General features: G+C 41.1%; 1 protein-coding gene and 1 non-coding gene across 2 annotated transcripts in view; one reads left to right on the forward strand and one right to left on the reverse strand.

The window, feature by feature from the left end:
• Positions 1–25,285, forward strand: part of NEK10 (NIMA related kinase 10) — a 305,942-nt gene that overhangs the window by 145,176 nt on the left and 135,481 nt on the right. The window contains exons 25-26 of the mRNA XM_032649886.1: positions 22,471–22,600; positions 23,152–23,222. Of these exons, the coding sequence (XP_032505777.1) occupies positions 22,471–22,600; positions 23,152–23,222 (201 nt within the window). The remainder of the gene's footprint in view (positions 1–22,470; positions 22,601–23,151; positions 23,223–25,285) is intronic.
• Positions 17,924–18,029, reverse strand: LOC116762947. Its single transcript, XR_004352375.1, has one exon. It is a non-coding gene; the product is annotated as a U6 spliceosomal RNA (small nuclear RNA).

Below are 25,285 nucleotides of genomic sequence, written 5' to 3' on the forward strand. Positions count from 1 at the left end.
GAACAGAGGATCAAGCCCAGAACCTCAACAGGTTCCTGGGGGTCCAAGTGGGCAGGGGAAATCTGACCACACTCCCTTTTGATCCTCTGCCCTCAAATGGTTCCCCAATTTCCCCGTTTGGGCGTGGGATCCCTTGCCCTCCCCCAGCCACCCCTCAGGGGTGCCAATCTCGTCCTGCCTCCACTTCTCCTCCCCCTTCACTCCCCCCATGCCACGTCCTACCCAGTCACTGGGGGTTCCTCCCGTCCCCTTAGGTGTCCGTGGTCCCCCACCGGTGCCTGGTAGGTGCCCTAGTTCGAGGGATCTGTTTGAATGTTGATGGGAGGTGCACTGAGAATTTTGCCAACATCAGTTTGAGATTTTGCCTGTAAGGAAGGTGGTAGCTGATTTAGTAGGGACAAATGATCACTATTTCCAGAATCTGCTCTAGTACCATCAGAGATGGAACAAATAAAAGACGTAGAGGGGTCATTTAATTCACCTGGAGAATTACTTTGATGACTACTGTCAATTTATAGAACTATTTCCCCCTTTTAGGAGAAAGAAATTCCAGCATGTTACTTCTCTAAGAATTCTAGGCCTAATAAATGTGTAGGAGTGGAGGAACTAAGGAGAAAAGGGTGTGTATCTTTCAAAGGGCCTAAACAAAAGGGAATAGGTTCAGAGACAGGAACCTCTTGAGGTTCATTATGGGTTAGGAAAGACAGGGCCAGGCCCAAGGACAGCCTCCTCATGCTAGGCATTAGGCAGAAGGCAAAGCCACCTCCTTATTTTGCACTTAATGAGGCATGGAGGAATGGCATCTAGAACAGCAACTTTGTAGTATCTGAGCAAGAAACTTTAACCATGAAAACCGTGGAGCACGTGCAATCAAAATGCACATGTTGCTGATTACCCTGTACGACCTTCCACGTGTGGTGCTCGACTAGTAAGGGATGGTTTAAGGGAAAACAGCTCTTGTATGGTGGCTTCAGGAGACAAATGTGCAGGAATGCCTAATGCCTATACATGAGGAGGCTGTCCTTGGACCCAGCCCTGTCTTTCCTGCTTCAATTAGAGATCCCACTATTTGAAGTGTTTTAGTACTCCAAGGCAGGGGCTGCTTCATAGTAGTGGGGTTGAGCACCAAGAGTGTGGCTCTAGTGTCAGCCTGAGAGATTCATCCCCAATCTGGAAAAATGTTTCCAGAATCTGGAAAAATGTTTCCCCAATCTGGAAAAATGTTTCTCCAAGTCAATTAAGGAGGAGGATTGGGAAGAGGCCCTGTAGTTCCCCAGAGCCCCATCACTGAGAATTGGGAAGATGATGGAAAGACTGGTTAGAGGGCTGAAGGCACCTAAAGTGTAGATTTGTAACAATCATTTTTCCAATGTCCTGGCTCTTTGTGATAGTAGCAAAAACTAGAAGGGTTTTGGTTTCGTTTAGGACCCTTCAGTTGCTAGAGTGGAAGAGTAAGAATTTTGGCGACCTTCCTTGGAGGTGACCCATTTGAGTACAAGAGAGCTGGTTTGCCATTAACTAAATCTGGAGTGGACATAGTTTCGCATTCCATCCTGGTCCTTTTTACTAAAAGGGAAAAGTCCCTGTTCAGCCCATTAATAAACATAGATTTAAAAGCTACTAGGGTAGAATCATCATCTGAAGGAAGACCAGAATTTTCTTTAGAAACCGTCTGAAGTTTATTGTAATAGTCATGAACAGGTTCATTAGATTTTTGTGTTCAAGCCTGAATTTTGTTCTGATCAACAAGCTTTGGAAAAGCCCTAGAAATTGCTTGTTGAAGTCACCTAGCAATTGCCTGAGCATGATCATATAGTAAGTTAGGGGGCTAGGCTCCCAGTTGTAATTCTAGAGACCTTTCAGGACTTTCCCAATTAGCAATTTTCATCCAATACTGGGCCTGGCCTTTACCAACAAGCACATGAACTAGGTGATATAAGTCAGAGAAACCAGGTTGATAAGTCTGAATGACTATATTAAATCCCTCAGCAAATCTGTATAGATCGTTAGTTACTTTGGGAAAATCCTTGACTATGGCACTCAGCTTCAGTCAAGGGAATATAAGAAATTAAAAGTTTAGCCTCTGGATTCTCAGAAGGCTTGATATTAAAGGGACCATTTCTGTTAACTTCAGAGGAAAAATGAGAGGGGAGAGTTTCAGAGAAAAGGGAAGTTTGGTGAGAGAATTAGTATTGTTGCCGAAACCTGGCTTCTGTTCACCAGTGCCAAATAGAGACGCTGAGACAGAGTTTGGAGAAGTAGAAAAGAGTGCTTTGCCAGGCAAAGGAGGCCATAGCAGGCTAACACCCTCAAGACTGTGCCCCTCTTCCTGGGAAATAGGAAGGGGTCTTATAGTTTCAGGGTGGAAAATAGGGCTGTAGATAAGGATCAGGACTGATGAAGTCTTGCATTTTTCTTTCCTCTTGGAGACACTGAGATCATCAGAGCTGGCGTCAGGTGGTTCTGGTGGTCCTTGAGGTTATTGTTCCATGACCTTCTTTCTAGAATGAAGAATGCTCACAAAGGAAAGGAGTGTTAGGGACTGTTGTCTTGGAGAAGTAAACACCAGGTGCACAGTACAACTTTAACTGGAAGGCAGTCATTTTCAGAGTGCAATTAAACAAGAAAGAGAGGGGGAAAAAGCAGAAAGAATAAGGGCTGAACAAGGGCTAACAACCTGGAGGGCGTCTCATCTAGTTTCTGCTACAGCAGTGTTGGGGGACTGATGGCCTAGGGGAGGCATGTGCAGCACAGAACAGAGAGACAAGATGTTATCAGAGGGAGACAAAGAAGCTGAGGGAGAGGAACCTGAGACTTTGGGAGCCATTTTATCTTTTTATCATTTGTTTGCCTTAGTTAATCTTAAAGTCTTATTTTACCAAGAGGCAGTTTGAGACTCTTGATAACATTGGGAAGCCTCAAAATACCAGTTAAAATCAGCATTCCACTTAGTTCTGGAAATTTTTGAGCTACTGTAGTCCAATCTGGATTTAAGGAAATTCGATTTGAGGATTTCAAAAATTCCCCATAATGGCCATTGATATTCTAAATTGCCTTTGGTCAGGTCAGTCCATTTAGTTAGAAATGCACATGAGAAAGGGCCATGTTTTTTGTTTTTTGCTTTTTTTTTTTTTTTTTTTTGCGTTACGCGGGCCTCTCAATGTTGTGGCCTCTCCCGTTGCGGAGCACAGGCTCCGGACGCGCAGGCTCAGCGGCCATGGCTCACGGGCCTAGCCGCTCCGTGGCATGTGGGATCTTCCCGGACCGGGGCACGAACCTGTGTCCCCTGCATCGGCAGGCGGACTCTCAACCACTGCGCCACCAGGGAAGCCCAGGGCCATGTTTTTTAAACATAAAATTCGCCAGAGTCCCTATGGGGGAGACATCTTCAAAATACTTAGATAACTGGAATCCCATTTCTTAGAGGTTTTTCCTGTAGAGTAAAGAACAATTTTCAAACAGCTTAAACAGTTTACAGCACAAGTAGTATAATTTAAACAGCTTGCAAGCTAATCCCACCTGGTCCTAAGGAGGAGACAGCATGGTCCTGGAGGAGCCTGACTGAGGCTTTTATTTTAGGCAGTCTCCACAGGCATCCAAAGGAATAGGCTGAAGGCTGAAAAACCCAGCACCGTTTCAGAGAAACAACCCCTGTTCCCAAAGGAATAGGTTGAACATCTCAGCCTGTTTCAGTGAAATAGTCTAATCTCAAAATCAGACCCAAGTGCCAAACAAGTACTCACATACAGAACAGGGCCTTGACCAGAAAGATGAAACCTTTAAAGAGATCCTAAATAAAGCCTGGAGAGCTTCAAATGCAAAGAAGGCCTGAGCTTGGATTCAGGAGAAAGATGTACTTTCAACCTCCAAGGTTGGTGAGAAAGGCAGTGAGTGACAGTGGGCTCAATTGAGGGTACCACAGCTGTTTGCTCACCAGCCTCACAGCTGTCAGGTGTCTTCTCTGATCCCTATATGGGCCACCAAAATGTTTACCTGAAACAAAAAGACTTAGTTTTTTTTGCCAGCAAAGATGGGTTTATTTGGGATCAGCAGAGAATTGCTGTTCGAAGTCTGCAGACATAGCAAGCCACATGCAGGTCTCTACACGAAGAGGGAAGGAGAACACTTCATGGTGTTGCCGACCTCTCAGCTTCTGTGCACCAATGCTGAACAGAAATATGGAGACAGAGATTTTAGAGGATAAGAGAGATGGCTTTATTCCTTTGCCAGGCAAAGGGGAAAACACATCAGGCTAGTGCCTCAAGAACTGTGCCCACTTCCCTGGGGAATTGGAGAGGATTTTATAGGTGGGGTTCACAGTCTGGGGTATATGATAAGGATCAAAGTAGTGAAGGTCTTGCATTTTTCTTCTTCTTGCATTATTTCAAAACAGTCATAGCTGGCGTCAGGCAGCCCAGTAATTGGGTCCATTTATCTCTGGTTTATCGGCCTGCGACTTTCTTTCTGAGAAGCTACAGGGGTGATTCATTACAAGGGAGTGCAGAGAATGTAAATACCAGGAGCAGGATGTAATTTACATAGAGTTAGGGAGTGATAGGTTAGCTTTGTGAAGTACAAATCTATTTACAGACACTACAGATTAGTAACAGTTAAAATAAAACTATGAGTTATTAACACTTTCAGGCTTGTTCCTTCTCTAGCCTGTTCACTGTTCCCTTTATTTTCCTTGTTCTCAGGAGAGGGAAAAAAACCTCACCTCTATTTTTACTGCAACAATAGGGAGGAAAAGGAAGTCAGGAGACTGCAGGAAACAAAGAGTCCAGGGCTTGTCATTGGCTGAATCCTGGCCAGGAAAGGAGTCTTTCTTCTTCCTGTTGGGCTCTGCTGTCATCAGAGGGTGTGAGAACCCCCACTTCGGTCTCCTGACTCTATTTATATTAGGTTTCTGTTTATTAATTTTTACGATTCTCTTTGCTGAAAATAAAGAAAAAATTCCATTAAGAGCACTCATAATCCTACTAATCCTGAGGTGGGGAACAAACTCACAGAAGACAATTTGGCATCCCAATGTCAAATCCTTTCTTATGAAAACCATACACACACACACAAACACACACACACACACATACACACACACTGATGTTAACGAATGCTTTCCTGTACCTTCAGTTTTAATATCTGAATTACATTTTATTGTCTAGATAAATCATAATTTATTCAACCAGTCCTTTTTTTTTTAAAGACATTCAAATTCCAGCTTCTCCCTAATTCATATAACACAGGGCATATATAATCGGCTAAAAATTAACTTGAAATAAAAAAGCAAAAGAATTTTTAACAGCAAAATAATTATCAATATATGGAAAATCCAATGACTGGGAATATTCATTGGTGATCAATTTCTCATTTTCTAAAGAAATTTTCATTTTCACCAGAGTTTTTTCTTGACCACTAAATTAAAAATAGTTAGCTAGAAGTTCCTATGCCTTTATATATATCTGTGTCAGAGTTTGAACTAGGTCAGTCTTAACTTGAATGCTTTTTGTCTAGGTCGTTTCTGACCAAATTGTTGGCCACTGGCAAAGTAGTCACGCATATGGCACTTCCCCAATTAACAAGGCCTCTTCTCATATCTGTTCATATACAGCTAACAAAAGATGTGTATGCTCTTGTCATATGAGTAAAATTGTTTCCTTAGTTAATGCTATCACCTACCTAGTGATATATATTTTCAAGTTTTGTACTGTTGACTGAAAAAAATACACAACCTAAAAGTTGAGAAGTATGTTTTGCTTGGGGCACAAAACTGAGGACTTCAGCCTGGAAGACAGCCTCTCAGATAGGTCTGAGCGACTGCTCCCAAGAGGTAAGGGAAGACCCAGGATATATAGGGGTTTTTGCAAAATATTCGGAACATCAAAGATTGCTGTTAATAAAAGGAAACCAGACATCTCAAGTTAAGGAATTTAGTGCTTGTCTAGGTATGAGAAGAACAAGAGTCTGAACTTACTGAAATCATTCCTTTAATATACACCTTAGCTACCTGGGGCCAGTGTCCTGTTCTTTCCCAGTCTGGGTCCCCTCAGGACTCACCCTAGGGGTCAGTGGTAGTGGCTTAATGGCCTTAGCATCCTTTGTTTGCTGATATGGCAGGCAACATTTTTTATTCACAGTACTAATGAATGAATGGCAAATAATCTGTGTTTTGATGGAATCCAGTGTTTATCACAACCCCCCTCTGCTGCCACATAGATGGGGAATAGCAGAGCAAGCCTGGCGGAGGACATGGGTAGTTGAAGGGGCATCAGGAGATTAGTGAAATGAGAAATCAGTGTGTGCAGAGGCTTCTGTGGAGAGGGTGTTTGACCGAGTAAGGTTTGGATTAATGGCAAGAGGGAGGAGTTTGAACTTCACCTTTACACTAGAGACTCTGCTCCCTACTTCAGAAGAGAACTTCCACAGGCTTTGCTTCCATGTCCTCCCAGCTGCCTGCCCCATGCCCCTGAATGGCCTGCACTCCTGCAGTCCTAGTGGAGACCATTTTCTCCAGACAAGCCCTCTCAATTCTGCATCATTAATTTCTCTGCCTCCAGTGACTCATTCCTACCAATTGACTAGCATACTGACATTTTTTTCCCATCTTAAAAAACAAAAACTCATGTTTTTCCCTTTCTCTTCCAGCTACTGACCCACTTTTCTCTGTTCTTTCAAAACAAAACTCTCTGAAAGAGAGGTATATAGTAGGTGCTCAGTAAATAATTTTTCAATGAATGAACAAATGAAAACACTTTTAAGGGAGTAAGGCTTTTGTGATAATCCAGGTGTGAGCCGATTTAAGCCTACTGTTAACGAGAATAAAAAAGAAAGGGGGAGGGGGGACCTTGAAGATGGCGGAAGAGTAAGACGCGGAGATCGCCTTCCTCCCCACGGATACACCAGAAATACATCCACACGTGGAACAACTCCTACAGAACTCCTACCTGAAGGCTGGCAGAAGACCTCAGACCTCCCAAAAGGCAAGAAACTCCCCACGTAACTGGGTAGGGCAAAAGAAAAAACAGAGACAAAAGAATAAGGACGGCACCTGCACCAGTGGGAGGGAGCTGTGAAGGAGGAAAAGTTTCCACACACTAGGAAGCCCCTCCGCGGGCGGAGACTGCGGGAGGCAGAGGGGGGAGTTTCGGGACCGCGGAGTAGTGCACAGCGACGGGTGCGGAGGGCAAAGCGGGGAGATTCCTGCACAGACGATCGGTGCTGACCGGCACTCACCAGCCCGAGTGGCTTGTCTGCTAACCCGCCGGGGCGGGCGGGGCTGCGAGCTGAGGCTCGGGTTTTGGTTTTGGACGGAGCTCAGGGAGAGGACTGGGGTTGGCGGCTTGAACATAGCCTGAAGGGGTTAGTGCACCACGACTAGCCGGGAGGGAGTTCGGGGAAAAGCCTGCACCGGCCGAAGAGGCAAGAGACTTTTTCTTCCCTCTTTGTTTCCTGGTGCGCGAGGAGAGGGGTTTAAGAGCGCTGCTTAAAGGAACTCCAGAGACGGGCGCGAGCCGCGGCTAAAAGCGCGAACCCCAGAGACGGGCGCGAGCCGCGGCTGAGGGCGCGAGCCCCCGAGACGGGCGCGAGCCGCGGCTGAAAGCACAAACCCCAGAGACGGGCGCGAGCCGCGGCTAAAACCGCGGACCCCAGAGACGGGCGGGAGACGCTAAGGCTGCTGCTGCCGCCACCAAGGGGCCTGTGTGCGAGCACAGGTCACTCTCCACACCCCTCTTCCGCGGAGCCTGTGCAGCCCGCCACTGCCAGGTTCCCGGGATCCAGGGACAACTTCCCCGGGAGTACACACGGCGGGTCTCAGGCTGGTGCAACATCACGCCGGCCTCTGCCGCAACGTCACGCTGCCTCTGCAGCCGCAGGCCCGCCCCGCACGTAGTGCCCCTCCTACCCCCATCCCCCAACCCCCGGCCTGAGTGAGCCGGAGGCCCCGAATCAGCGGCTCCTTTAACCCCGTCCTGTCTGAGCGAAAAAACAGACGCCCTCCAGCGACCTACACGCAGAGGCAGGGCCAAATCCAAAGCTGAGCTCCTGTGAGCCGTGAGAACAAAGAAGAGAAAGGGAAATCTCTCCCAGCAGCCTCAGAAGCAGCGGATTAAAGCTCCACAATCAACTTGATATACCCTGCATCTGTGGAATACCTGAATAGACAAGGAATGATCCCAAATTGAAGAGGTGGAATTTAGGAGCGAGATCTATGATTTTTTTTCCTTTTCCTCTTTTTGTGAATGTGTACGTGTATGCTTCTGTGTGAGATCCTGTCTGTATACTCTTGCTTCCACCATTTGTCCTAGGGCTCTATCCGTCCATGACTTTTTTTTAAAAATTCTTTTTCTTAATAATTAAGTTTAATTGTAATAACTTTATTATACTTTACCTTCGTTCTTTCTTTCTTTCCTTCCTTCCTTCCCTCCTTTAGACAACGAATCACCCCAAATTGAGGAGGTGGTCTCAGGGAGCAGGATTTATGATTTTTCCCCCTTTACCTCTTTTTGTGAAGGTGTATGTGTATGCTTCTGTGTAAGATTTTCTCTGTATAGCTTTGCTTCCAACATTTGTCCTAAGGTTCTATCCGTCCCTTTTTTTTTCTAAATATTTTTTAATTCAATAACTATATTATACTTTATTTTATTTTTACTGTATCATCTTTCTTTCTGTCTTTTTTCCTTCTTTCCCTCCTTCCTTCCTTCCTCCCTCCCTCCCTCCCTCCCTCCTTTCTTTCCTTCTTTGCTTCTTTCTTCCTTCCTTCCTTTCCTCCTTTCCTTCTTTCTTTACTCATACTTCTACTAATTCTCCCTACTTTTCCTCCCTTTTATTCTGAGCTGTGTGGATGAAAGGCTCTTGGTGCTCCAGCCAGGAGTCAGGGCTCTGCCTCTGAGGTAGGAGAGCCAACTTCAGGACACTGGTCAACAAGAGACCTCCCAGCTCCACATAATATTAAACGGTGGAAATATCCCAGAGACCTCCATCTTAACACCAGCACCCAGCTTCACTCAACGACCAGCAAGCCACAGTGCTGGACAACCTATGCCAAACAACTAGCAAAACAGGAACACAACCCCACCCATTAGCAGAGAGGCTGCCTAAAATCATAATAAGGCCACAGACACCCCAAAACACACCACCAGACGTGAACCTGCCCACTAGAGAGACAAGATCCAGCCTCATCCAGCACAACACAGGCACTAGTCCCCTCCACCAGGAAGCCTACACAACCCACTGAAACAACCTTAGCCACTGGAGACAGACATCAAAAACAACGGGAACTACGAACGTGCAGCCTGCAAAAAGGAGACCCCAAACACAGTAAGATAAGCAAAATGAGAAGACAGAAAAACACACAGCAGATGAAGGAGCAAGATAAAAACCCACCAGACCTAACAAATGAAGAGGAAATAGGCAATCTACCTGAAAAAGAATTCAGAATAATGATAGTAAGGATGATCCGAAATCTTGGAAGTAGAATGGACAAAATGCAAGAAACAGTTAACAAGGACCTACAAGAACTAAAGATGAAACAAGCAACGATGAACAATGCAATAAATGAAATTAAAATCACTCTAGATAGGATCAATAGCAGAATAACTGAGGCAGAAGAACGGATAAGTGACCTGGAAGATAAAGTAGTGGAAATAACTACTGCAGAGCAGAATAAAGAGAAAAGAATGAAAAGAACTGAGGACAGTCTCAGAGACCTCTGGGACAACATGAAACGCACCAACATTCGAATTATAGGGGTTCCAGAAGAAGAAGAAAGAAAGAAAGGGACTGAGAAAATATTTGAAGAGATTATAGTTGAAAACTTCCCTAATATGGGAAAGGAAATAGTTAATCAAGTCCAGGAAGCACAGAGGGTCCCATACAGGATAAATACAAGGAGAAACACGCCAAGACACATATTAATCAAACTGTCAAAAATTAAATACAAAGAAAGCATATTAAAAGCAGCAAGGGAAAAACAACAAATAACACACAAGGGAATCCCCATAAGGTTAACAGCTGATCTCTCAGCAGAAACCCTACAAGCCAGAAGGGAGTGGCAGGACATACTGAAAGTGCTGAAGGAGAATAGCCTGCAACCAAGATTACTCTACCCAGCAAGGATCTCATTCACATTTGATGGAGAAATTAAAACCTTTACAGACAAGCAAAAGCTGAGAGAGTTCAGCACCACCAAACCAGCTTTACAACAAATGCTAAAGGAACTTCTCTAGACACGAAACACAAGAGAAGGAAATGACCTATAGTAGCGAACCCAAAACAATATATAAAATGGAAATAGGAACATACATATCGATAATTACCTTAAATGTAAATGGACTAAATGCTCCCAGCAAAAGACACAGATTGGCTGAATGGATACAAAAACAAGACCCTTATATATGCTGTCTACAAGAGACCCACTTCAGAACTAGAGACACATACAGACTGAAAGTAAGGGGATGGAAAAAGATATTCCATGCAAATGGAAACCAAAAGAAAGCTGGAGTAGCAATTCTCATATCAGACAAAATAGACTTTAAAATAAGGACTATTAAAAGGGACAAAGAAGGACACTACATAATGATCAAGGGATCGATCCAAGAAGAAGATATAACAATTGTAAATATTTATGCACCCAACATAGGAGCACCTCAATACATAAGGCAAATACTAACAACCATAAAAGGGGAGATCAACAGTAACACATTCATAGTAGGGGACTTTAACACCCCACTTTCACCCATGGACAGATCATCCAAAATGAAAATAAATAAGGAAACACAAGCTTTAAATGATACATTAAACAAGATGGACTTAATTGATATTTATAGGACACTCCATCCAAAAACAACAGAATACACATTTTTCTCAAGTGCTCATGGAACATTCTCCAGGATAGATCATATCTTGGGTCACAAATCAAGCCTTGGTAAATTTAAGAAAACTGAAATTGTATCAAGTATCTTTTCCGACCACAACGCCATGAGACTAGATATCAATTACAGGAAAAGATCTTTAAAAAATACAAACACATGGAGGCTAAACAATACACTACTTAATAATGAAGTGATCACTGAAGAAATCAAAGAGGAAATAAAAAAATACCTAGAAACAAATGACAATGGAGACACAACGACCCAAAACCTATGGGATGCAGCAAAAGCAGTTCTAAGGGGGAAGTTTATAGCAATACAAGCCCACCTTAAGAAGCAGGAAACATCTCGAATAAACAACCTAACCTTGCACCTCAAGCAATTAGAGAAAGAAGAACAAAAAAACCCCAAAGCTAGCAGAAGGAAAGAAATCATAAAAATCAGATCAGAAATAAATGAAAAAGAAATGAAGGAAACAATAGCAAAGATCAATAAAACTAAAAGCTGGTTCTTTGAGAAGATAAACAAAATAGATAAACCACTAGCCAGACTCATCAAGAAAAAAAGGGAGAAGAGTCAAATCAATAGAATTAGAAATGAAAAAGGAGAAGTAACAACTGACACTGCAGAAATTAAAAAAATCATGAGAGATTACTACAAGCAACTCTATGCCAATAAAATGGACAATCTGGAAGAAATGGACAAATTCTTAGAAATGCACAACCTGCCAAGACTGAATCAGGAAGAAATAGAAAATATGAACAGAGCAATCACAAGCACTGAAATTGAAACTGTGATTAAAAACCTTCCAACAAACAAAAGCCCAGGACCAGATGGCTTCACAGGTGAATTCTATCAAACGTTTAGAGAAGAGCTAACACCTATCCTTCTCAAACTCTTCCAAAATATAGCAGAGGGAGGAACACTCCCAAATTCCTTCTACGAAGCCACCATCACCTTGATACCAAAACCAGACAAGGATGTCACAAAGAAAGAAAACTACAGGCCAATATCACTGATGAACATAGATGCAAAAATCCTCAACAAAATACTAGCAAACAGAATCCAACAGCACATTAAAAGGATCATACACCATGATCAAGTGGGGTTTATTCCAGGAATGCAAGGATTCTTCAATATATGCAAATCTATCAATGTGATAAACCATATTAACAAATTGAAGGAGAAAAACCATATGATCATCTCAATAGATGCAGAGAAAGCTTTCGACAAAATTCAACACCCATTTATGATAAAAACCCTCCAGAAAGTAGGCATAGAGGGAACTTTCCTAAACATAATAAAAGCCATATATGACAAGCCCACAGCAAACATCATCCTCAATGGTGAAAAACTGAAAGCATTTCCACTAAGATCAGGAACAAGACAAGGTTGCCCACTCTCACCACTCTTATTCAACATAGTTTTGGAAGTTTTAGCCACAGCAATCAGAGAAGAAAAGGAAATAAAAGGAATCCAAATCGGAAAAGAAGAAGTAAAGCTGTCACTGTTTGCAGATGACATGATACTATACATAGAGAATCCTAAAGATGCTACCAGAAAACTACTAGAGCTAATCAATGAATTTGGTAAAGTAGCAGGATACAAAATTAATGCACAGAAATCTCTGGCATTCCTATATACTAATGATGAAAAATCTGAAAGTGAAATCAAGAAAACACTCCCATTTACCATTGCAACAAAAAGAATAAAATATCTAGGAATAAACCTACCTAAGGATACGAAAGACCTGTATGCAGAAAATTATAAGACACTGATGAAAGAAATTAAAGATGATACAAACAGATGGAGAGATATACCATGTTCTTGGATGGGAAGAATCAACATTGTGAAAATGACTCTACTACCCAAAGCAATCTACAGATTCAATGCAATCCCTATCAAACTACCACTGGCATTTTTCACAGAACTAGAACAAAAAATTTCGCAATTTGTATGGAAACACAAAAGACCCCGAATAGCCAAAGCAATTTTGAGAACGAAAAAAGGAGCTGGAGGAATAAGGCTCCCTGACTTCAGACTATATTACAAAGCAACAGTAATCAAGACAGTATGGTACTGGCACAAAAACAGAAAGATAGATCAGTGGAACAGGATAGAAAGCCCAGAGACAAACCCACGCACATATGGACACCTTATCTTTGATAAAGGAGGCAGGAATGTACAGTGGAGAAAGGACAGCCTCTTCAATAAATGGTGCTGGGAAAACTGGACAGGTACATGTAAAAGTATGAGATTAGATCACTCCCTAACACCATACACAAAAATAAGCTCAAAATGGATTAAAGACCTAAATGTAAGGCCAGAAACTATCAAACTCTTAGAAGAAAACATAGGAAGAACACTCTATGACATAAATCACAGCAAGATCCTTTCTGACCCACCTCCTAGAGTAATGGAAATAAAAACAAAAATAAACAAATGGGACCTAATGAAACTTCAAAGCTTTTGCACAGCAAAGGAAACCATAACCAAGACCAAAAGACAACCCTCAGAATGGGAGAAAACATTTGCAAATGAAGCAACTGACAAAGGATTAATCTCCAAAATTTACAAGCAGCTCATGCAGCTCAATAACAAAAAAACAAACAACCCCATCCAAAAATGGGCAGAAGACCTAAATAGACATTTCTCCAAAGAAGATATACAGAATGCCAACAAACACATGAAAGAATGCTCAACATCATTAATCATTAGAGAAATGCAAATCAAAACTACAATGAGATATCATCTCATACCAGTCAGAATGGCCATCATCAAAAAATCTAGAAACAATAAATGCTGGAGAGGGTGTGGAGAAAAGGGGACACTCTTGCACTGCTGGTGGGAATGTGAATTGGTTCAGCCACTGTGGAGAACAGTATGGAGGTTCCTTAAAAAACTACAGATAGAATTACCATATGACCCAGCAATCCCACTACTTGGCATATACCCTGAGAAAACCAAAATTCAAAAAGAGTCATGTACCAAAATGTTCATTGCAGCTCTATTTACAATAGCCAGGACATGGAAACAACCTAAGCGCCCATCATCGGATGAATGGATAAAGAAGATGTGGCACATATACACAATGGAATATTACTCAGCCTTAAAAAGAAATGAAATTGAGCTATTTGTAATGAGATGGATAGACCTAGAGTCTGTCATACAGAGTGAAGTAAGTCAGAAAGAAAAAGACAAATACCGTATGCTAACACATATATATGGAATTTAAGGGAAAACAATGTCATGAAGAACCTAGGGGTAAGATAGGAATAAAGACACAGACCTACTGGAGAACGGACTTGAGGGTATGGGGAGGGGGAGGGGTGAGTTTTGATAGGGCGAGAGAGAGTCATGGACATATACACACTAACAAACGTAGTAAGGTAGATAGCTGGGGGGAAGCAGCCGCAAGGCACAGGGATATTAGCTCGGTGCTTTGTGACAGCCTGGAAGGGTGGGATGGGGAGAGTGGGAGGGAGGGAGACGCAAGAGGGAAGACATATGGGAACATATGTATATGTATAGCTGATTCACTTTGTTATAAAGCAGAAACTAACACACCATTGTAAAGCAATTATACCCCAATAAAGATGTTTAAAAAAAAAAAAAAAAAAAAGAAAGGGGATGTGGGGGAAAGAAGTATATTGAAAATCTCCATAACTTCCTCTCAATGTTGTTGTAAACCTAAAAGTGCTCTAAAAAAATAAGTCTTTAAAAAAGAGGAGGTAGTATATAAACTTCAAAGGAAAAATTAAAAATCTTTTATGACATGTTGTATACAGTTGATTCTTGAACAACACAAGTTTGAACTATGAGAGTTTTTTCAGAGACATGAGTTTTTCACTAGTTTTTTTCACTTCACTACTGGAGTTTTTACTCCAGTACTACACAACATGGTTGGTTGAACCTGAGTGTGCGGAACTGCGGGTACTTAGGACCAGCTATAAATTAAATATGGATTTTCAACAACATGGAGGGTCGTACTGATCTCAGAGAGACAGCATTGAGCAGTCCTGAAGAGACATCTTAGTTCTCTGCCCAGGAATTGAACCTGGGTAGCCTGAATGAAAACCAGGAATCCTAGCTGCTAGTTCACCAGGGACTAGTGGCTAGAGGCAAAATTCTCCTGGCTCTTACCCCCATTGAAAGCAAGAATGTTTCAAGGAGGCAAAAACTGTAAAAACAGGTACAAAGTTTATTATTAGAGACACAGCACAAGGTATGCGAGAGCACGCAAAGAAACAGTTTATTTTACTTAAGTCAGAAGCTAGGCAGAAATACACACCCAGAGAGAAGGGGTGTGGGAATCCTCTCTAATGAGGAGGAGCACAGTAAAGAGGTGATTTAAATCCTGTATATAGGACAGTCCTTCTGGGTCTTTGTTTACCTTTGGCTAATTATCTTGTTTCTTTTTCCACCCGCCCCAAGATGCACGTGCAACTTTTTGTTGAGATGGATCCCACCACAGAGGCCTGTGGGTGTATGTCCACACTTATTATGGGGTGGCACCCCCTCCCTTTTTGACACCCAAGGAGCCTTCCTTTGCATGTGCAGACAGGAAGTGTTCCTTGACCTCAGGAGTGGTCATCTTATCTCTTTACTTCAGCAGAGCTCAGCTTCTGCCACTGGCTTTGTCCTTGGAGTGTCTGGGTGAGAACAAAGCTTCAGTTTTACTCCACTTGACAGACACCAGTTGTCTGGCCCAAGGGCCCATCTATCTCCTACCTCAGTACCCCTAAACCCTGCATTGTTCAAGGGTCAACTGTATATGTAACATAGGAGAAGAAATAGCCTGTAATTTTAGCATTCTATGTTTGATAATAAGATTAATTGGTGGCACAATGGATGGATATACTTGATAGAAGTGATTTGTTTTCTTGCTTCAAATATTTTCATTTTCAATTTATCATATACCTTTTCTTCTAAGAATAAAAACCCTATCATCTTAATATTACAGATACTTGTTGACCAGGTAATCTTTTATTTCTCGTTAGACTCCTCTTGATTTTGGCAATTTCTCAGATTTTTCTTGTTTTTAATGACCTTGGAAGTTTTGAGAATTATTGGTTAAGAATTTCATAGAATTTCCTCAATTGGGATTTGTCTGATATTTTTCTAATAATTAGACTGGAATATGTTTGGGGAGAAAGATCACAGGTGTAAACTGCCATTCTCTTTTCTTTCTTTTTTTTTTTTTTTTGCGGTACGCGGGCCTCTCACTGTTGTGGCCTCTCCCCCTGCGGAGCACAGGCTCCGGATGCGCAGGCTCAGCGCGGCCATGGCTCACAGGCCCAGCCGCTCCGCGGCATGCGGGATCTTCGTGGACCGGGGCACGAACCCGTGTCCCCTGCATCAGCAGGCAGACTCTCAACCACTGCACCACCAGGGAAGCTCCATTCTCTTTTCATGGGTACATACTATCAATATGACTTAGCACTGTTGATGTTAATCTTGATCAGCTGGCTGGAGATAGTGTTTATCAGGTCTCTCTACTGTAAAGTTACTCTTTTTTTTTTTCTTTCTATAGGGTACTTTTTGAAAGAAAGTCACTACATGCACCCCAAACTTAAGGAGTAGGGAGTTATGCTTCATTTCCTTAAGGTGGAGTCTCCACATAAATTATTTGTCATTTTTCAAGAGATTTGTCTATTGCCTCCTGTTTTTTATTTATTTGGTTTTTAAAAATTTATATCAGTATGGACTCATGGATAATTATTTTATACCCTGGGTTACAATCTAATAAAACTTTCAGTGAGCTGAATTGTGTCCCCCTCCCAAATTCATACGTTAACACCCTAAACCCCAATGTGATGTTATTTGGAGATTGTTGCCTTTGGGAAGTTAAGTAGATTTAAATGAGGTCACGAAGGTGGGGGCCTCATGATGGGATTAGTGGTCTTATAAGAAGAGACATCAGAAACTCTGCTCAATCTCTCTCTCTCTCTTTCTCTGCCATGTGAGGACCCAGCAACCACCTGTAGGCCAGGAAGAAGGCCCTCATTGGGGAACAGAATTAGCCAGCACCTTGCTCTTGGATTTCCCAGATTCCTGAATTGTGAGAAATAAATTCCTGTTTATTTCTATTTAAGCCACCCCGTTATTGGTATTTTATTATGGCAGCCCAAGCTGACTAATACAATACTTTATTTTGTTGGTCAAAATAAAGTATTGTATTTGGCCATTGGGAGCTGGTTGACTTGTCTTCCATATCCCTCTGGCATACCCCCATCATTGTGCTTTTTTTTTCTTTAGACTAACTTTCTGGAACTAGAAGATGCTCCAGATTCATTTAGTATATTTCTTGCCCCAGTCCTATTATCAGTCATTTCTCCAATGGTCCTGATTCTTTTCATTGGAGAATGGTGTTAAAAACCAAGATCTGGGGGCTTCCCTGGTGGCACAGTGGTTGAGAGTCCGCCTGCCAATGCAGGGGACGCGGGTTTGTGCCCCGGTCCAGGAAGATTCCCACATGCCGTGGAGCGGCTAGGCCCGTGAGCCATGGCCGCTGAGCCTGCGCGTCCGGAGCCTGTGCTCCGCAATGGGAGAGGCCACAACAGTGAGAGGCCCGTGTACCGCAAAAAAAAAAAAAAAAAAACCCAAGATCTGGTGCTAAGTGTGCTCACTGCTACTAGGAAGTCATCAATTCTAGGCCTTTTCATCTGACAGAATGAAAGGATATATATGTGCATAGGATATATATGTGCAAGGATATATATATGTGCATAGTAACCTGTGTATATTCACATAACTATAAATATTTTCATATGTAACCATCTATATTAATATTAAGCTAAACATGGGTTTATACTGTTGTCTCCAACTCTAATCTGTTACCTCCTTGAAGAGTACCCCTACTCCTTTCCTTGCTTATCTGTAACCTTTCTTCCACTCCAATAGTGAGAAACCTGGCTTCTGCCATCTGCCACTCATTTACTTAATTGTTGAATTCTGGTATACATGTATAGCAGTATCAAAATTGTTAATCTTTACCCCTATGAGAAACAACTTTATTAACTATAGTCCTCATCTTCTGCCTGTCATCTTACTGCCTCTAAAATATGGAATGCATCACAGATTTGCATGTCATCCTTGTGCCGAGGTCATGCTAATTTTCACATGTCATTCTAATTTTAGTATATGTGCTGACAAAACGAGCACAATAATCAAACTTTTAACAAAGATGACAACATGACCACTGTAGGAAAGAAGAATATACTGTCTACACTCAGAACCTTTTAACATATCATTTCATTTCATTTACTTTGTGAATGTACTTTGTTGCATTTAAAGGAAAGAAGCCCCCCTCCCAACTTACATAAATCATCATAGTATTGAATTATTTGTGAAATAGCAAAATGTTCATATTTTAAACTGTTTTGAAAAACATCTAGATTCAATACTTTCCTTGTTTACTTCAATAATGAGTAAATAAGAATCTTTGGCAATTAGCAACCTAATTGTTCACATCAGTGAGGGACTACTAATGGAATTTAAAACTCTAAACAGTCTGTCTTTTTAAAAAATTATATTAAGCATCCTTCCTTCCTCATCGTTTTTCCACATTGTTTTCATTATCAGTTTGTAAATTTATGCCTTTTTAAAACAGAGGTAGTATTTAGATAAACTTTCCTCCAGCCCCCTCTCAAAGGCTGCTGATTATGAGCTATGTTGACTTATTTATTAAAATATAGTAATAAGTAAAGAATGTCCTTGCCACCTACCTAACTATACTATCCCTGGCTTCACTTAAAATTTTTTCCAGCTTTATTGAGGTATTATTGGCAATTAAAAATTGTATATGTTTGAGGTTTACAATGTGATGTTTTGATATTTGTATACATTGTGAAATGATTATACAACCAAGCTAATTAATATATCTATTACTTCAAAAGATTCAATTATCACATTACTTGTGATGTACTTTCTTAGCAAATTTCAAGTATACAATACATTATTATTAAATATAGTCACCATGTACGTTAGGTCAGCAATAATAAAAATGATAATATTTTAATTGAAGTACAACTTACAATGGCTGTAATTTTTTACACATTTAATTGCATATGTTTAATCTTTACCAGAAAAGCCCTTATTTTTATTAAATATCATAAATTATGCCTTACTTTACCATTAAAAGATTTTAGATGACCAAATCACATAGGAATATCCAGTTTTTAAAATACAGAGTAATATTTCTGATTGGGAAAGAGAAAACCAATTTTATTTTATTTTATTTATTTATCTTTTGCGGTACGCGGGCCTTTCACTGTTGTGGCCTCTCCCGTTGCGGAGCACAGGCTCCAGACACACAGGCTCAACGGCCACGGCTCACGGGCCCAGCCGCTCTGCGGCATGTGGGATCTTCCAGGACCGGAGCACGAACCTGTGTCCCCTGCATCGGCAGGCGGACTCTCAACCACTGCGCCACCAGGGAAGCCCGAGAAAACCCATTTTAAAGTGTGTGTGTGTGTGTATGTGTGTGTGTGTGTGTGTGTACTATTTAACTTCTTTCTCTTAAGTGAGCATTGCTAGCTGTAACTCTGTATTTCTTTAAATGTGGTTGGGCTCACCTTAAGTGGAGAAATTGGAAATTATTACAAGACAGTGAATTATTTTACAATGGTTTTCTAAACAATAATCACCAAAATAAGTAGTGATTGAGTCATTACTTTAGCCATATTTCCCAAAAGCTGGGTTCTTTTTAAAGATGAAAAACACATGAATAGTTTTTCTTCATAGAACCTGTTGCCATAAAAAAATACCACAGCTTGGGTAGCTTAAACAACAGAAATTTATTTGAAGGCTGAAATCCAAGATCAAGATGTTGGCAGGTTTGGTTTCCTCTGAGGCCTCTCCTTGGCTCACAAATGCCAGCCCCGCCTTCTTCCTGCCTCTGCCCGTGGTTGTTCCTTGCACACTCCTGGTGTCTCTTCCTCTTCTAATACAGATACCAGTCATACTGGATTAGGGCCACCCCAATGGCAGCTCTGATCAGCTCATGCAGGCCTTATCTGTATATACGATTACATTCTGAGGTACTGGGGGTTGGGACTCAACACATGAATTTTGGGGGGACACACATAACATAGCAGAACATTTCGTGTGACTTTTGGAAATCAGACTCTGTCTTGTGTTTGCCATTGCTTTTAATTGTAATTATGAAACTCTTTTATCTTAGAGAATATTTGAACTTGTACCCCAGAAGCAAAGTGATAGTTGGCAACTGTGTTGTCTTTTATTGCCCTTTCTTGTTCTCTTCCAGAGAAGTGATTCTCTGTCTTTTTCAGGGAGGCATGGACAGCTTTGAGAATCTGATGAAAGCTGTCATGTCAGTTAACTTTGACTAAGGACCTCAAAACTTAGTGGTTACAATAACCTTTTTATTCTTCTTCTTCTCAATATACTGTGCGCTGGCAAATTGTGGGCTGGTTTGAGCTGGGATTGCTTATCTGTGTTGTCTGGGCTCACCTGTGCATTGTGGTCACCTGGTTTTCAAAGGCTTCACTGATGGATGTGGTGGTAGAGTGGCTGTGGGTAGGGGTGCTGGAGGTAACTGAGCTATGTGATGCTCATCATCCAGCAGGCAAGCCTGGGCTCAATCACCTGCTTGTGATCGTAGGGTTTTCAAGAACAGGAAGAGAGAGCAAGCCACAAAGAGTAAGTGCTTTTCCATTCTCTCCTTGCATCACTTTTCCTGATGTCTTCTTGGCCAAAGCAAGTTATATGGTTAAGCCCAGATTCAAGGGGTACAAAATAGAGTCCATCTTTTATTGGGAGGAGCAGCACAGCCATATTGCAAAGGGACATGCCTGTGGGGATGAAAGGAGTGTGTGGTCTCTAGTGAGATGAAGGAAGAGATGGAATGATGAGAAAAATAAACTAAGTAAATTCTACTCTTACAAGAGTTTTCCTCTACACTGAGTAGTTATCTTTTGAGGAAAAATGAAGGCTGTCCTCCAGAGAAGTACAGACACTGGCTGTTGAGAGTGAAAGCACACAAGAAACAGGAAATGGAAAAGAGATCTGAGGGGGTGATGGGTGGAGCACTCACAGCACCTGCTTCCTGAGCTTTTGGAAACATGAAACAAATCTTCTGAGTTCTCAGTAGATTAAAACATGAGCCATTTGTGTGGAGCCAAGGACATTTTTTTGTTGAAGACATTTTTTTTCCATTTATGGCATTTTTTAATGTGAGCAGTTGATCGAGGAACAACAGGGGACACTTTTATACACTTAGGACCAGTAGAGCCCTGGAAATCACCCCAGATTCCCCCATTGCCATATTATTGAACTCAAAGACAGTACCTATGGAAATGCTTAACTGAGAGATCTTGAAATCACACTTCTTCTGTAAATACATAATGTAAATCTTAAACCAGGAATCATTCTCCATAATCTCACAAGAATTGCAACTCCTTGGTTATTCTTAACAGCCAATACTTGCTCTGTACTGATACCAATTTATGAGTTTCTTTATATCTTAGTCCACTGCCCAAGTTAACCATTAATTCCTACTCCATTAATTTAGAGGGTTGAGCACAGTCCTAAATACATACTTTAGAACTGAATCATCAGACTACTTAATTTAGGGTGTGTGTGTGTGTGTGCTGAGTGCTTTTAACACTTTGCTGAGTTTCAGTCTACAAATATGAGAGAGGAAACTTCTATCAGTTCAAAATATCCAAGGGAACTACCCACCCCTCCACATTAAAAAAAATGTCAAGCCCATAAACCCTCACAGCTTAACTTCATTTAAAGGCTGACAGCATCCTTATTCAGACTAGATATGAAATTTCAGAAGAGATGAACATGATGGAAGTTGTCATTTTCTGCAACACATTTAAATATGGTCTTGCTTCCTACTTTATAAGCTAGCATTGAATAGCAAAGGGATGGTGCTATGTCAGTCAATTTTGCTCATAATAATGCTGCATAACAAATCACCATGAAATCTCAGTGGCATTCAACAATAAGCATTTATTGTCAGACTCACAGGTCTGTGGGTCTCCTGGGCTGGGTCTCCTTCAGGCTGCAGGTTTATGTGTGCAGATCTGCTCCATGTGTCTTGTGCTGGGCCTAGGCTGGGCTATCCTAGCTACCTGGGATACGATGTTCTTTTGGACAGAAGCTCCTGTAGGGACAAATGGAAGCACTCAACACCTGTTAAGACTGAGGCCATGATCTGTTGCACTGCCACTTCCACATTCCACTGGCCAACACAACAAAAGCAAGGGCAGGAGTGGGTAGCAAACACTGCCCACCAAGAAGAAGGAGTGGGGTATTCAAAACCTCCAGAATAGAGAGAACTGGGGCCAATCATTCCGTCTACCATGGAGGGGTAATTGTTTCTGGAAGTAAAAGGACATTTAATAGGAGTTGTTTATTGACATTTATTGCTTAAATTAGAATTGCTTGGTTGTGCTTCTTGATTCACCTGAGTCTGAGAGAATTCAAAGATACATCTTAATATGTTTACTTGAAATGATGACCGAGTTTCCATTTTTTTCTTATATATCCAAATATAGCTTGAAAATTGAACTTTTTTCTGTACTGACTTCTCCCTTTTTCATTGTGCATTAACATCCTTATTTTGATTCAGCCCTGAGGTGCTGAAGAGTGAGCCGTATGGGGAGAAGGCTGATGTCTGGGCAGCAGGCTGCATCCTTTATCAGATGGCGACTCTGAATCCTCCCTTCTACAGCACAAACATGCTCTCCCTGGCCACAAAAGTAAGCAATCTTGGAAGACAAAAGGGTCTCATGTTGCCAAAAACACCATTCCTTTTCTTCTTAAGTAGAACCTTTGTGATTTTAATAAAACTGTCACTTAAAAGCAGTCATTGTTTTATTAACGACATGATCCAGTTTATTTTTCCTCCTTTCTTCTAAATCTACATCATGTGCTATGGCACATTTCCCCTTATAATTGTCTTCAATTTATCATAGAAAATTATAAAAATAAATATATCAAACTGCTTTTGGTCTTTTATTCTTAATTGCAGTTTGAACTGCCCTCAGTCTATCATATTGTATTATCCTACACATCATTTATTATGAATCTGAGGTTAACTTTAACTCAGCTTGAAGAATACAATTCTATGCTCAAGAACAGTTTAATTAATGCTAATTTTTAATTTGCTGGGATATTTTTGTTTCTGATGAAAATATGTGCATGAAATTATGATGCTTGTTAAGTAACTCTTGTGTCGTGGCCAAGTATCACCACTCAAAGGCACCTGTGGCTCCTTTACTTCCATCATTCTAGTCTGTTTGTTTTGCAGATAGTGGAGGCGGTATATGAACCAGTGCCAGAAGACATCTATTCTGAAAAGGTGACCACTATCATCAGCAGGTAATTAGTCTCATAACTTCAAACCTATAGGGATTATCAAGAAATACCTCATATCTATGCAAATTCACTATGTAAATATTAAGAGGAAGAGGAAGGGCTCTCAAATAATCCAAAGCTAGAAAAATATTTGTGCATCACCAGTCATAGGGACCATTTGGAAGCCAACCAAGTGTCCAAGAGGAAGTAGTACATTCACTTGAAATATTATGCAACCATTAGATTGATTATTCAGAAGGCTTTATATCAACCTGTACAATAAGTATGATCTGCTAAATAGACATTTCTCCAAAGAAGGTATACAGATGGTCAAGAGGCACATGAAAAGATGTTCAACATCACTAATTATTAGAGAAATGCAAATCAAAACTATGAGGTAATCACCTCACACCAGTTAGAATGGCCACCATCAAAAAATCTACAAACCGTAAATGCTGGAACAGGTGTGGAGAAAAGGAAACCTCGTACACTGTTGGTGGGAATGTAAATTGATACAGCCACTACGGATAACAGTATGGAAGTTCCTTAAAAAACTAAAAATAGAACTACCATATGATCCAGCAATCCCACTCCTGGGTATATATCCAGAGAAAACCATAATTTGAAAGTGTACATGCACCCCAATATTCACTGCAGCACTATTTACAATAGCCAGTACATGGAAGCAACCTAAATGTCCATTGACAGAGGAATGGATAAAGATGTGGTACATATATACCATGGAATATTACTCAGCCATAAAAAAGAAGAAAATAATGCCATTTGCAGCAACATGGATGGACCTAGAGATTGTTATAATGAGTGAAGTAAGTCAGAGAAAGACAAATATCATATGATAGCGCTTATATGTGCAATCTAAAAAAAGTGGTACACATGAACCTCTTTACAAAACAGAAATTGAGTCACAGATGTAGAAAACAAACTTATGGTTACGAAGGGGGAAAGGGGCGGGCGATAAATTGGGAGATTGGGATTGACATATGCACACTACTATATGTAAAAGATAATAAATAAAAACCTATTGTATAGCATAGGGAACTCTATTCAGTGCTCTGTAATGACCTATATGGGAATGAAGTCTGGAGGAGAGTGGATATAGGTACATGTATGGTTGATTCACTTTGCTGCATAGCAGAAACTAATGCAACATTGTAAATCAACTATATGCCAATAAAAAATTAATTAAAATTTTTTAAATTAAAAAATGAAAACAAAACAAGTATGATCTGAAACTAAGTAAAACAAATAAAATGTACAGGTACTTATAACTATGAAAAAAACATAAAATATGTAAGAATATGGAAAAGATTGGACAAGAACATATGAAACTGAAAAAGGCCATGTTAGATGATAAAATTGCAAGCATTTTTTCCTTTTTATTTTTAAGAAATATTTTAATTTTTCAAAGAAACTCAGAAAGAAGTGCTCCATATATCCATATAGTAGGAGTTTAATGAAAGTCCTTATCCCTATAGAGTCTCAAAGTTCTGCCCCCACAGGTCTTGTCCCAGCTCATCCCTAACCCTTCCCCTCCCACTTTCCCTCTGCTCCCTCCACTCCAACCACAGGGAGCTCCTCGCTACTGCTCTTCCCTTTTCCTGGCACTCTCTTCCCTCTGATACACACAGTGGCACAGGCCCTTACTTCCTCTGGTTTCTGAGGAAACTGGGTCTCTGAAAAATCAAGGCATCTGCCCTGATGCCCCCACAACCTCTCCAGACTCTCTTGTCCCCTTGACCGGTTTACCAAGTTCACAGCACCCACCACCCCTAACACATTATACATGTGCATGCAGACTTGTTCTTTTATTGTCTCTCTTCCCCACCAGAATGAAAACTCCACAAGAATGGGGACTTTTTCAGTTTAGTTTATAGCTATTCAGTGCCCAGAGCAATGCCTAGTACAAAGTAGACCCTTAACAATTTACTGGTTGTATGAATAAATGACTCATTTACCTGGCTGATCGTTATTTCTGGACCATTTTACAACCTTAAATTGGCCCAAGATTACTACTCTGCCCCATCAAGCTGAGTCAAATCCTTATTGTGATAATAGAAATCCTAGGG

Source organism: Phocoena sinus, chromosome 11 (genome assembly GCF_008692025.1).
Source record: "Phocoena sinus isolate mPhoSin1 chromosome 11, mPhoSin1.pri, whole genome shotgun sequence".
In the NCBI taxonomy this organism is placed as follows: Eukaryota; Metazoa; Chordata; class Mammalia; order Artiodactyla; family Phocoenidae; genus Phocoena; species Phocoena sinus.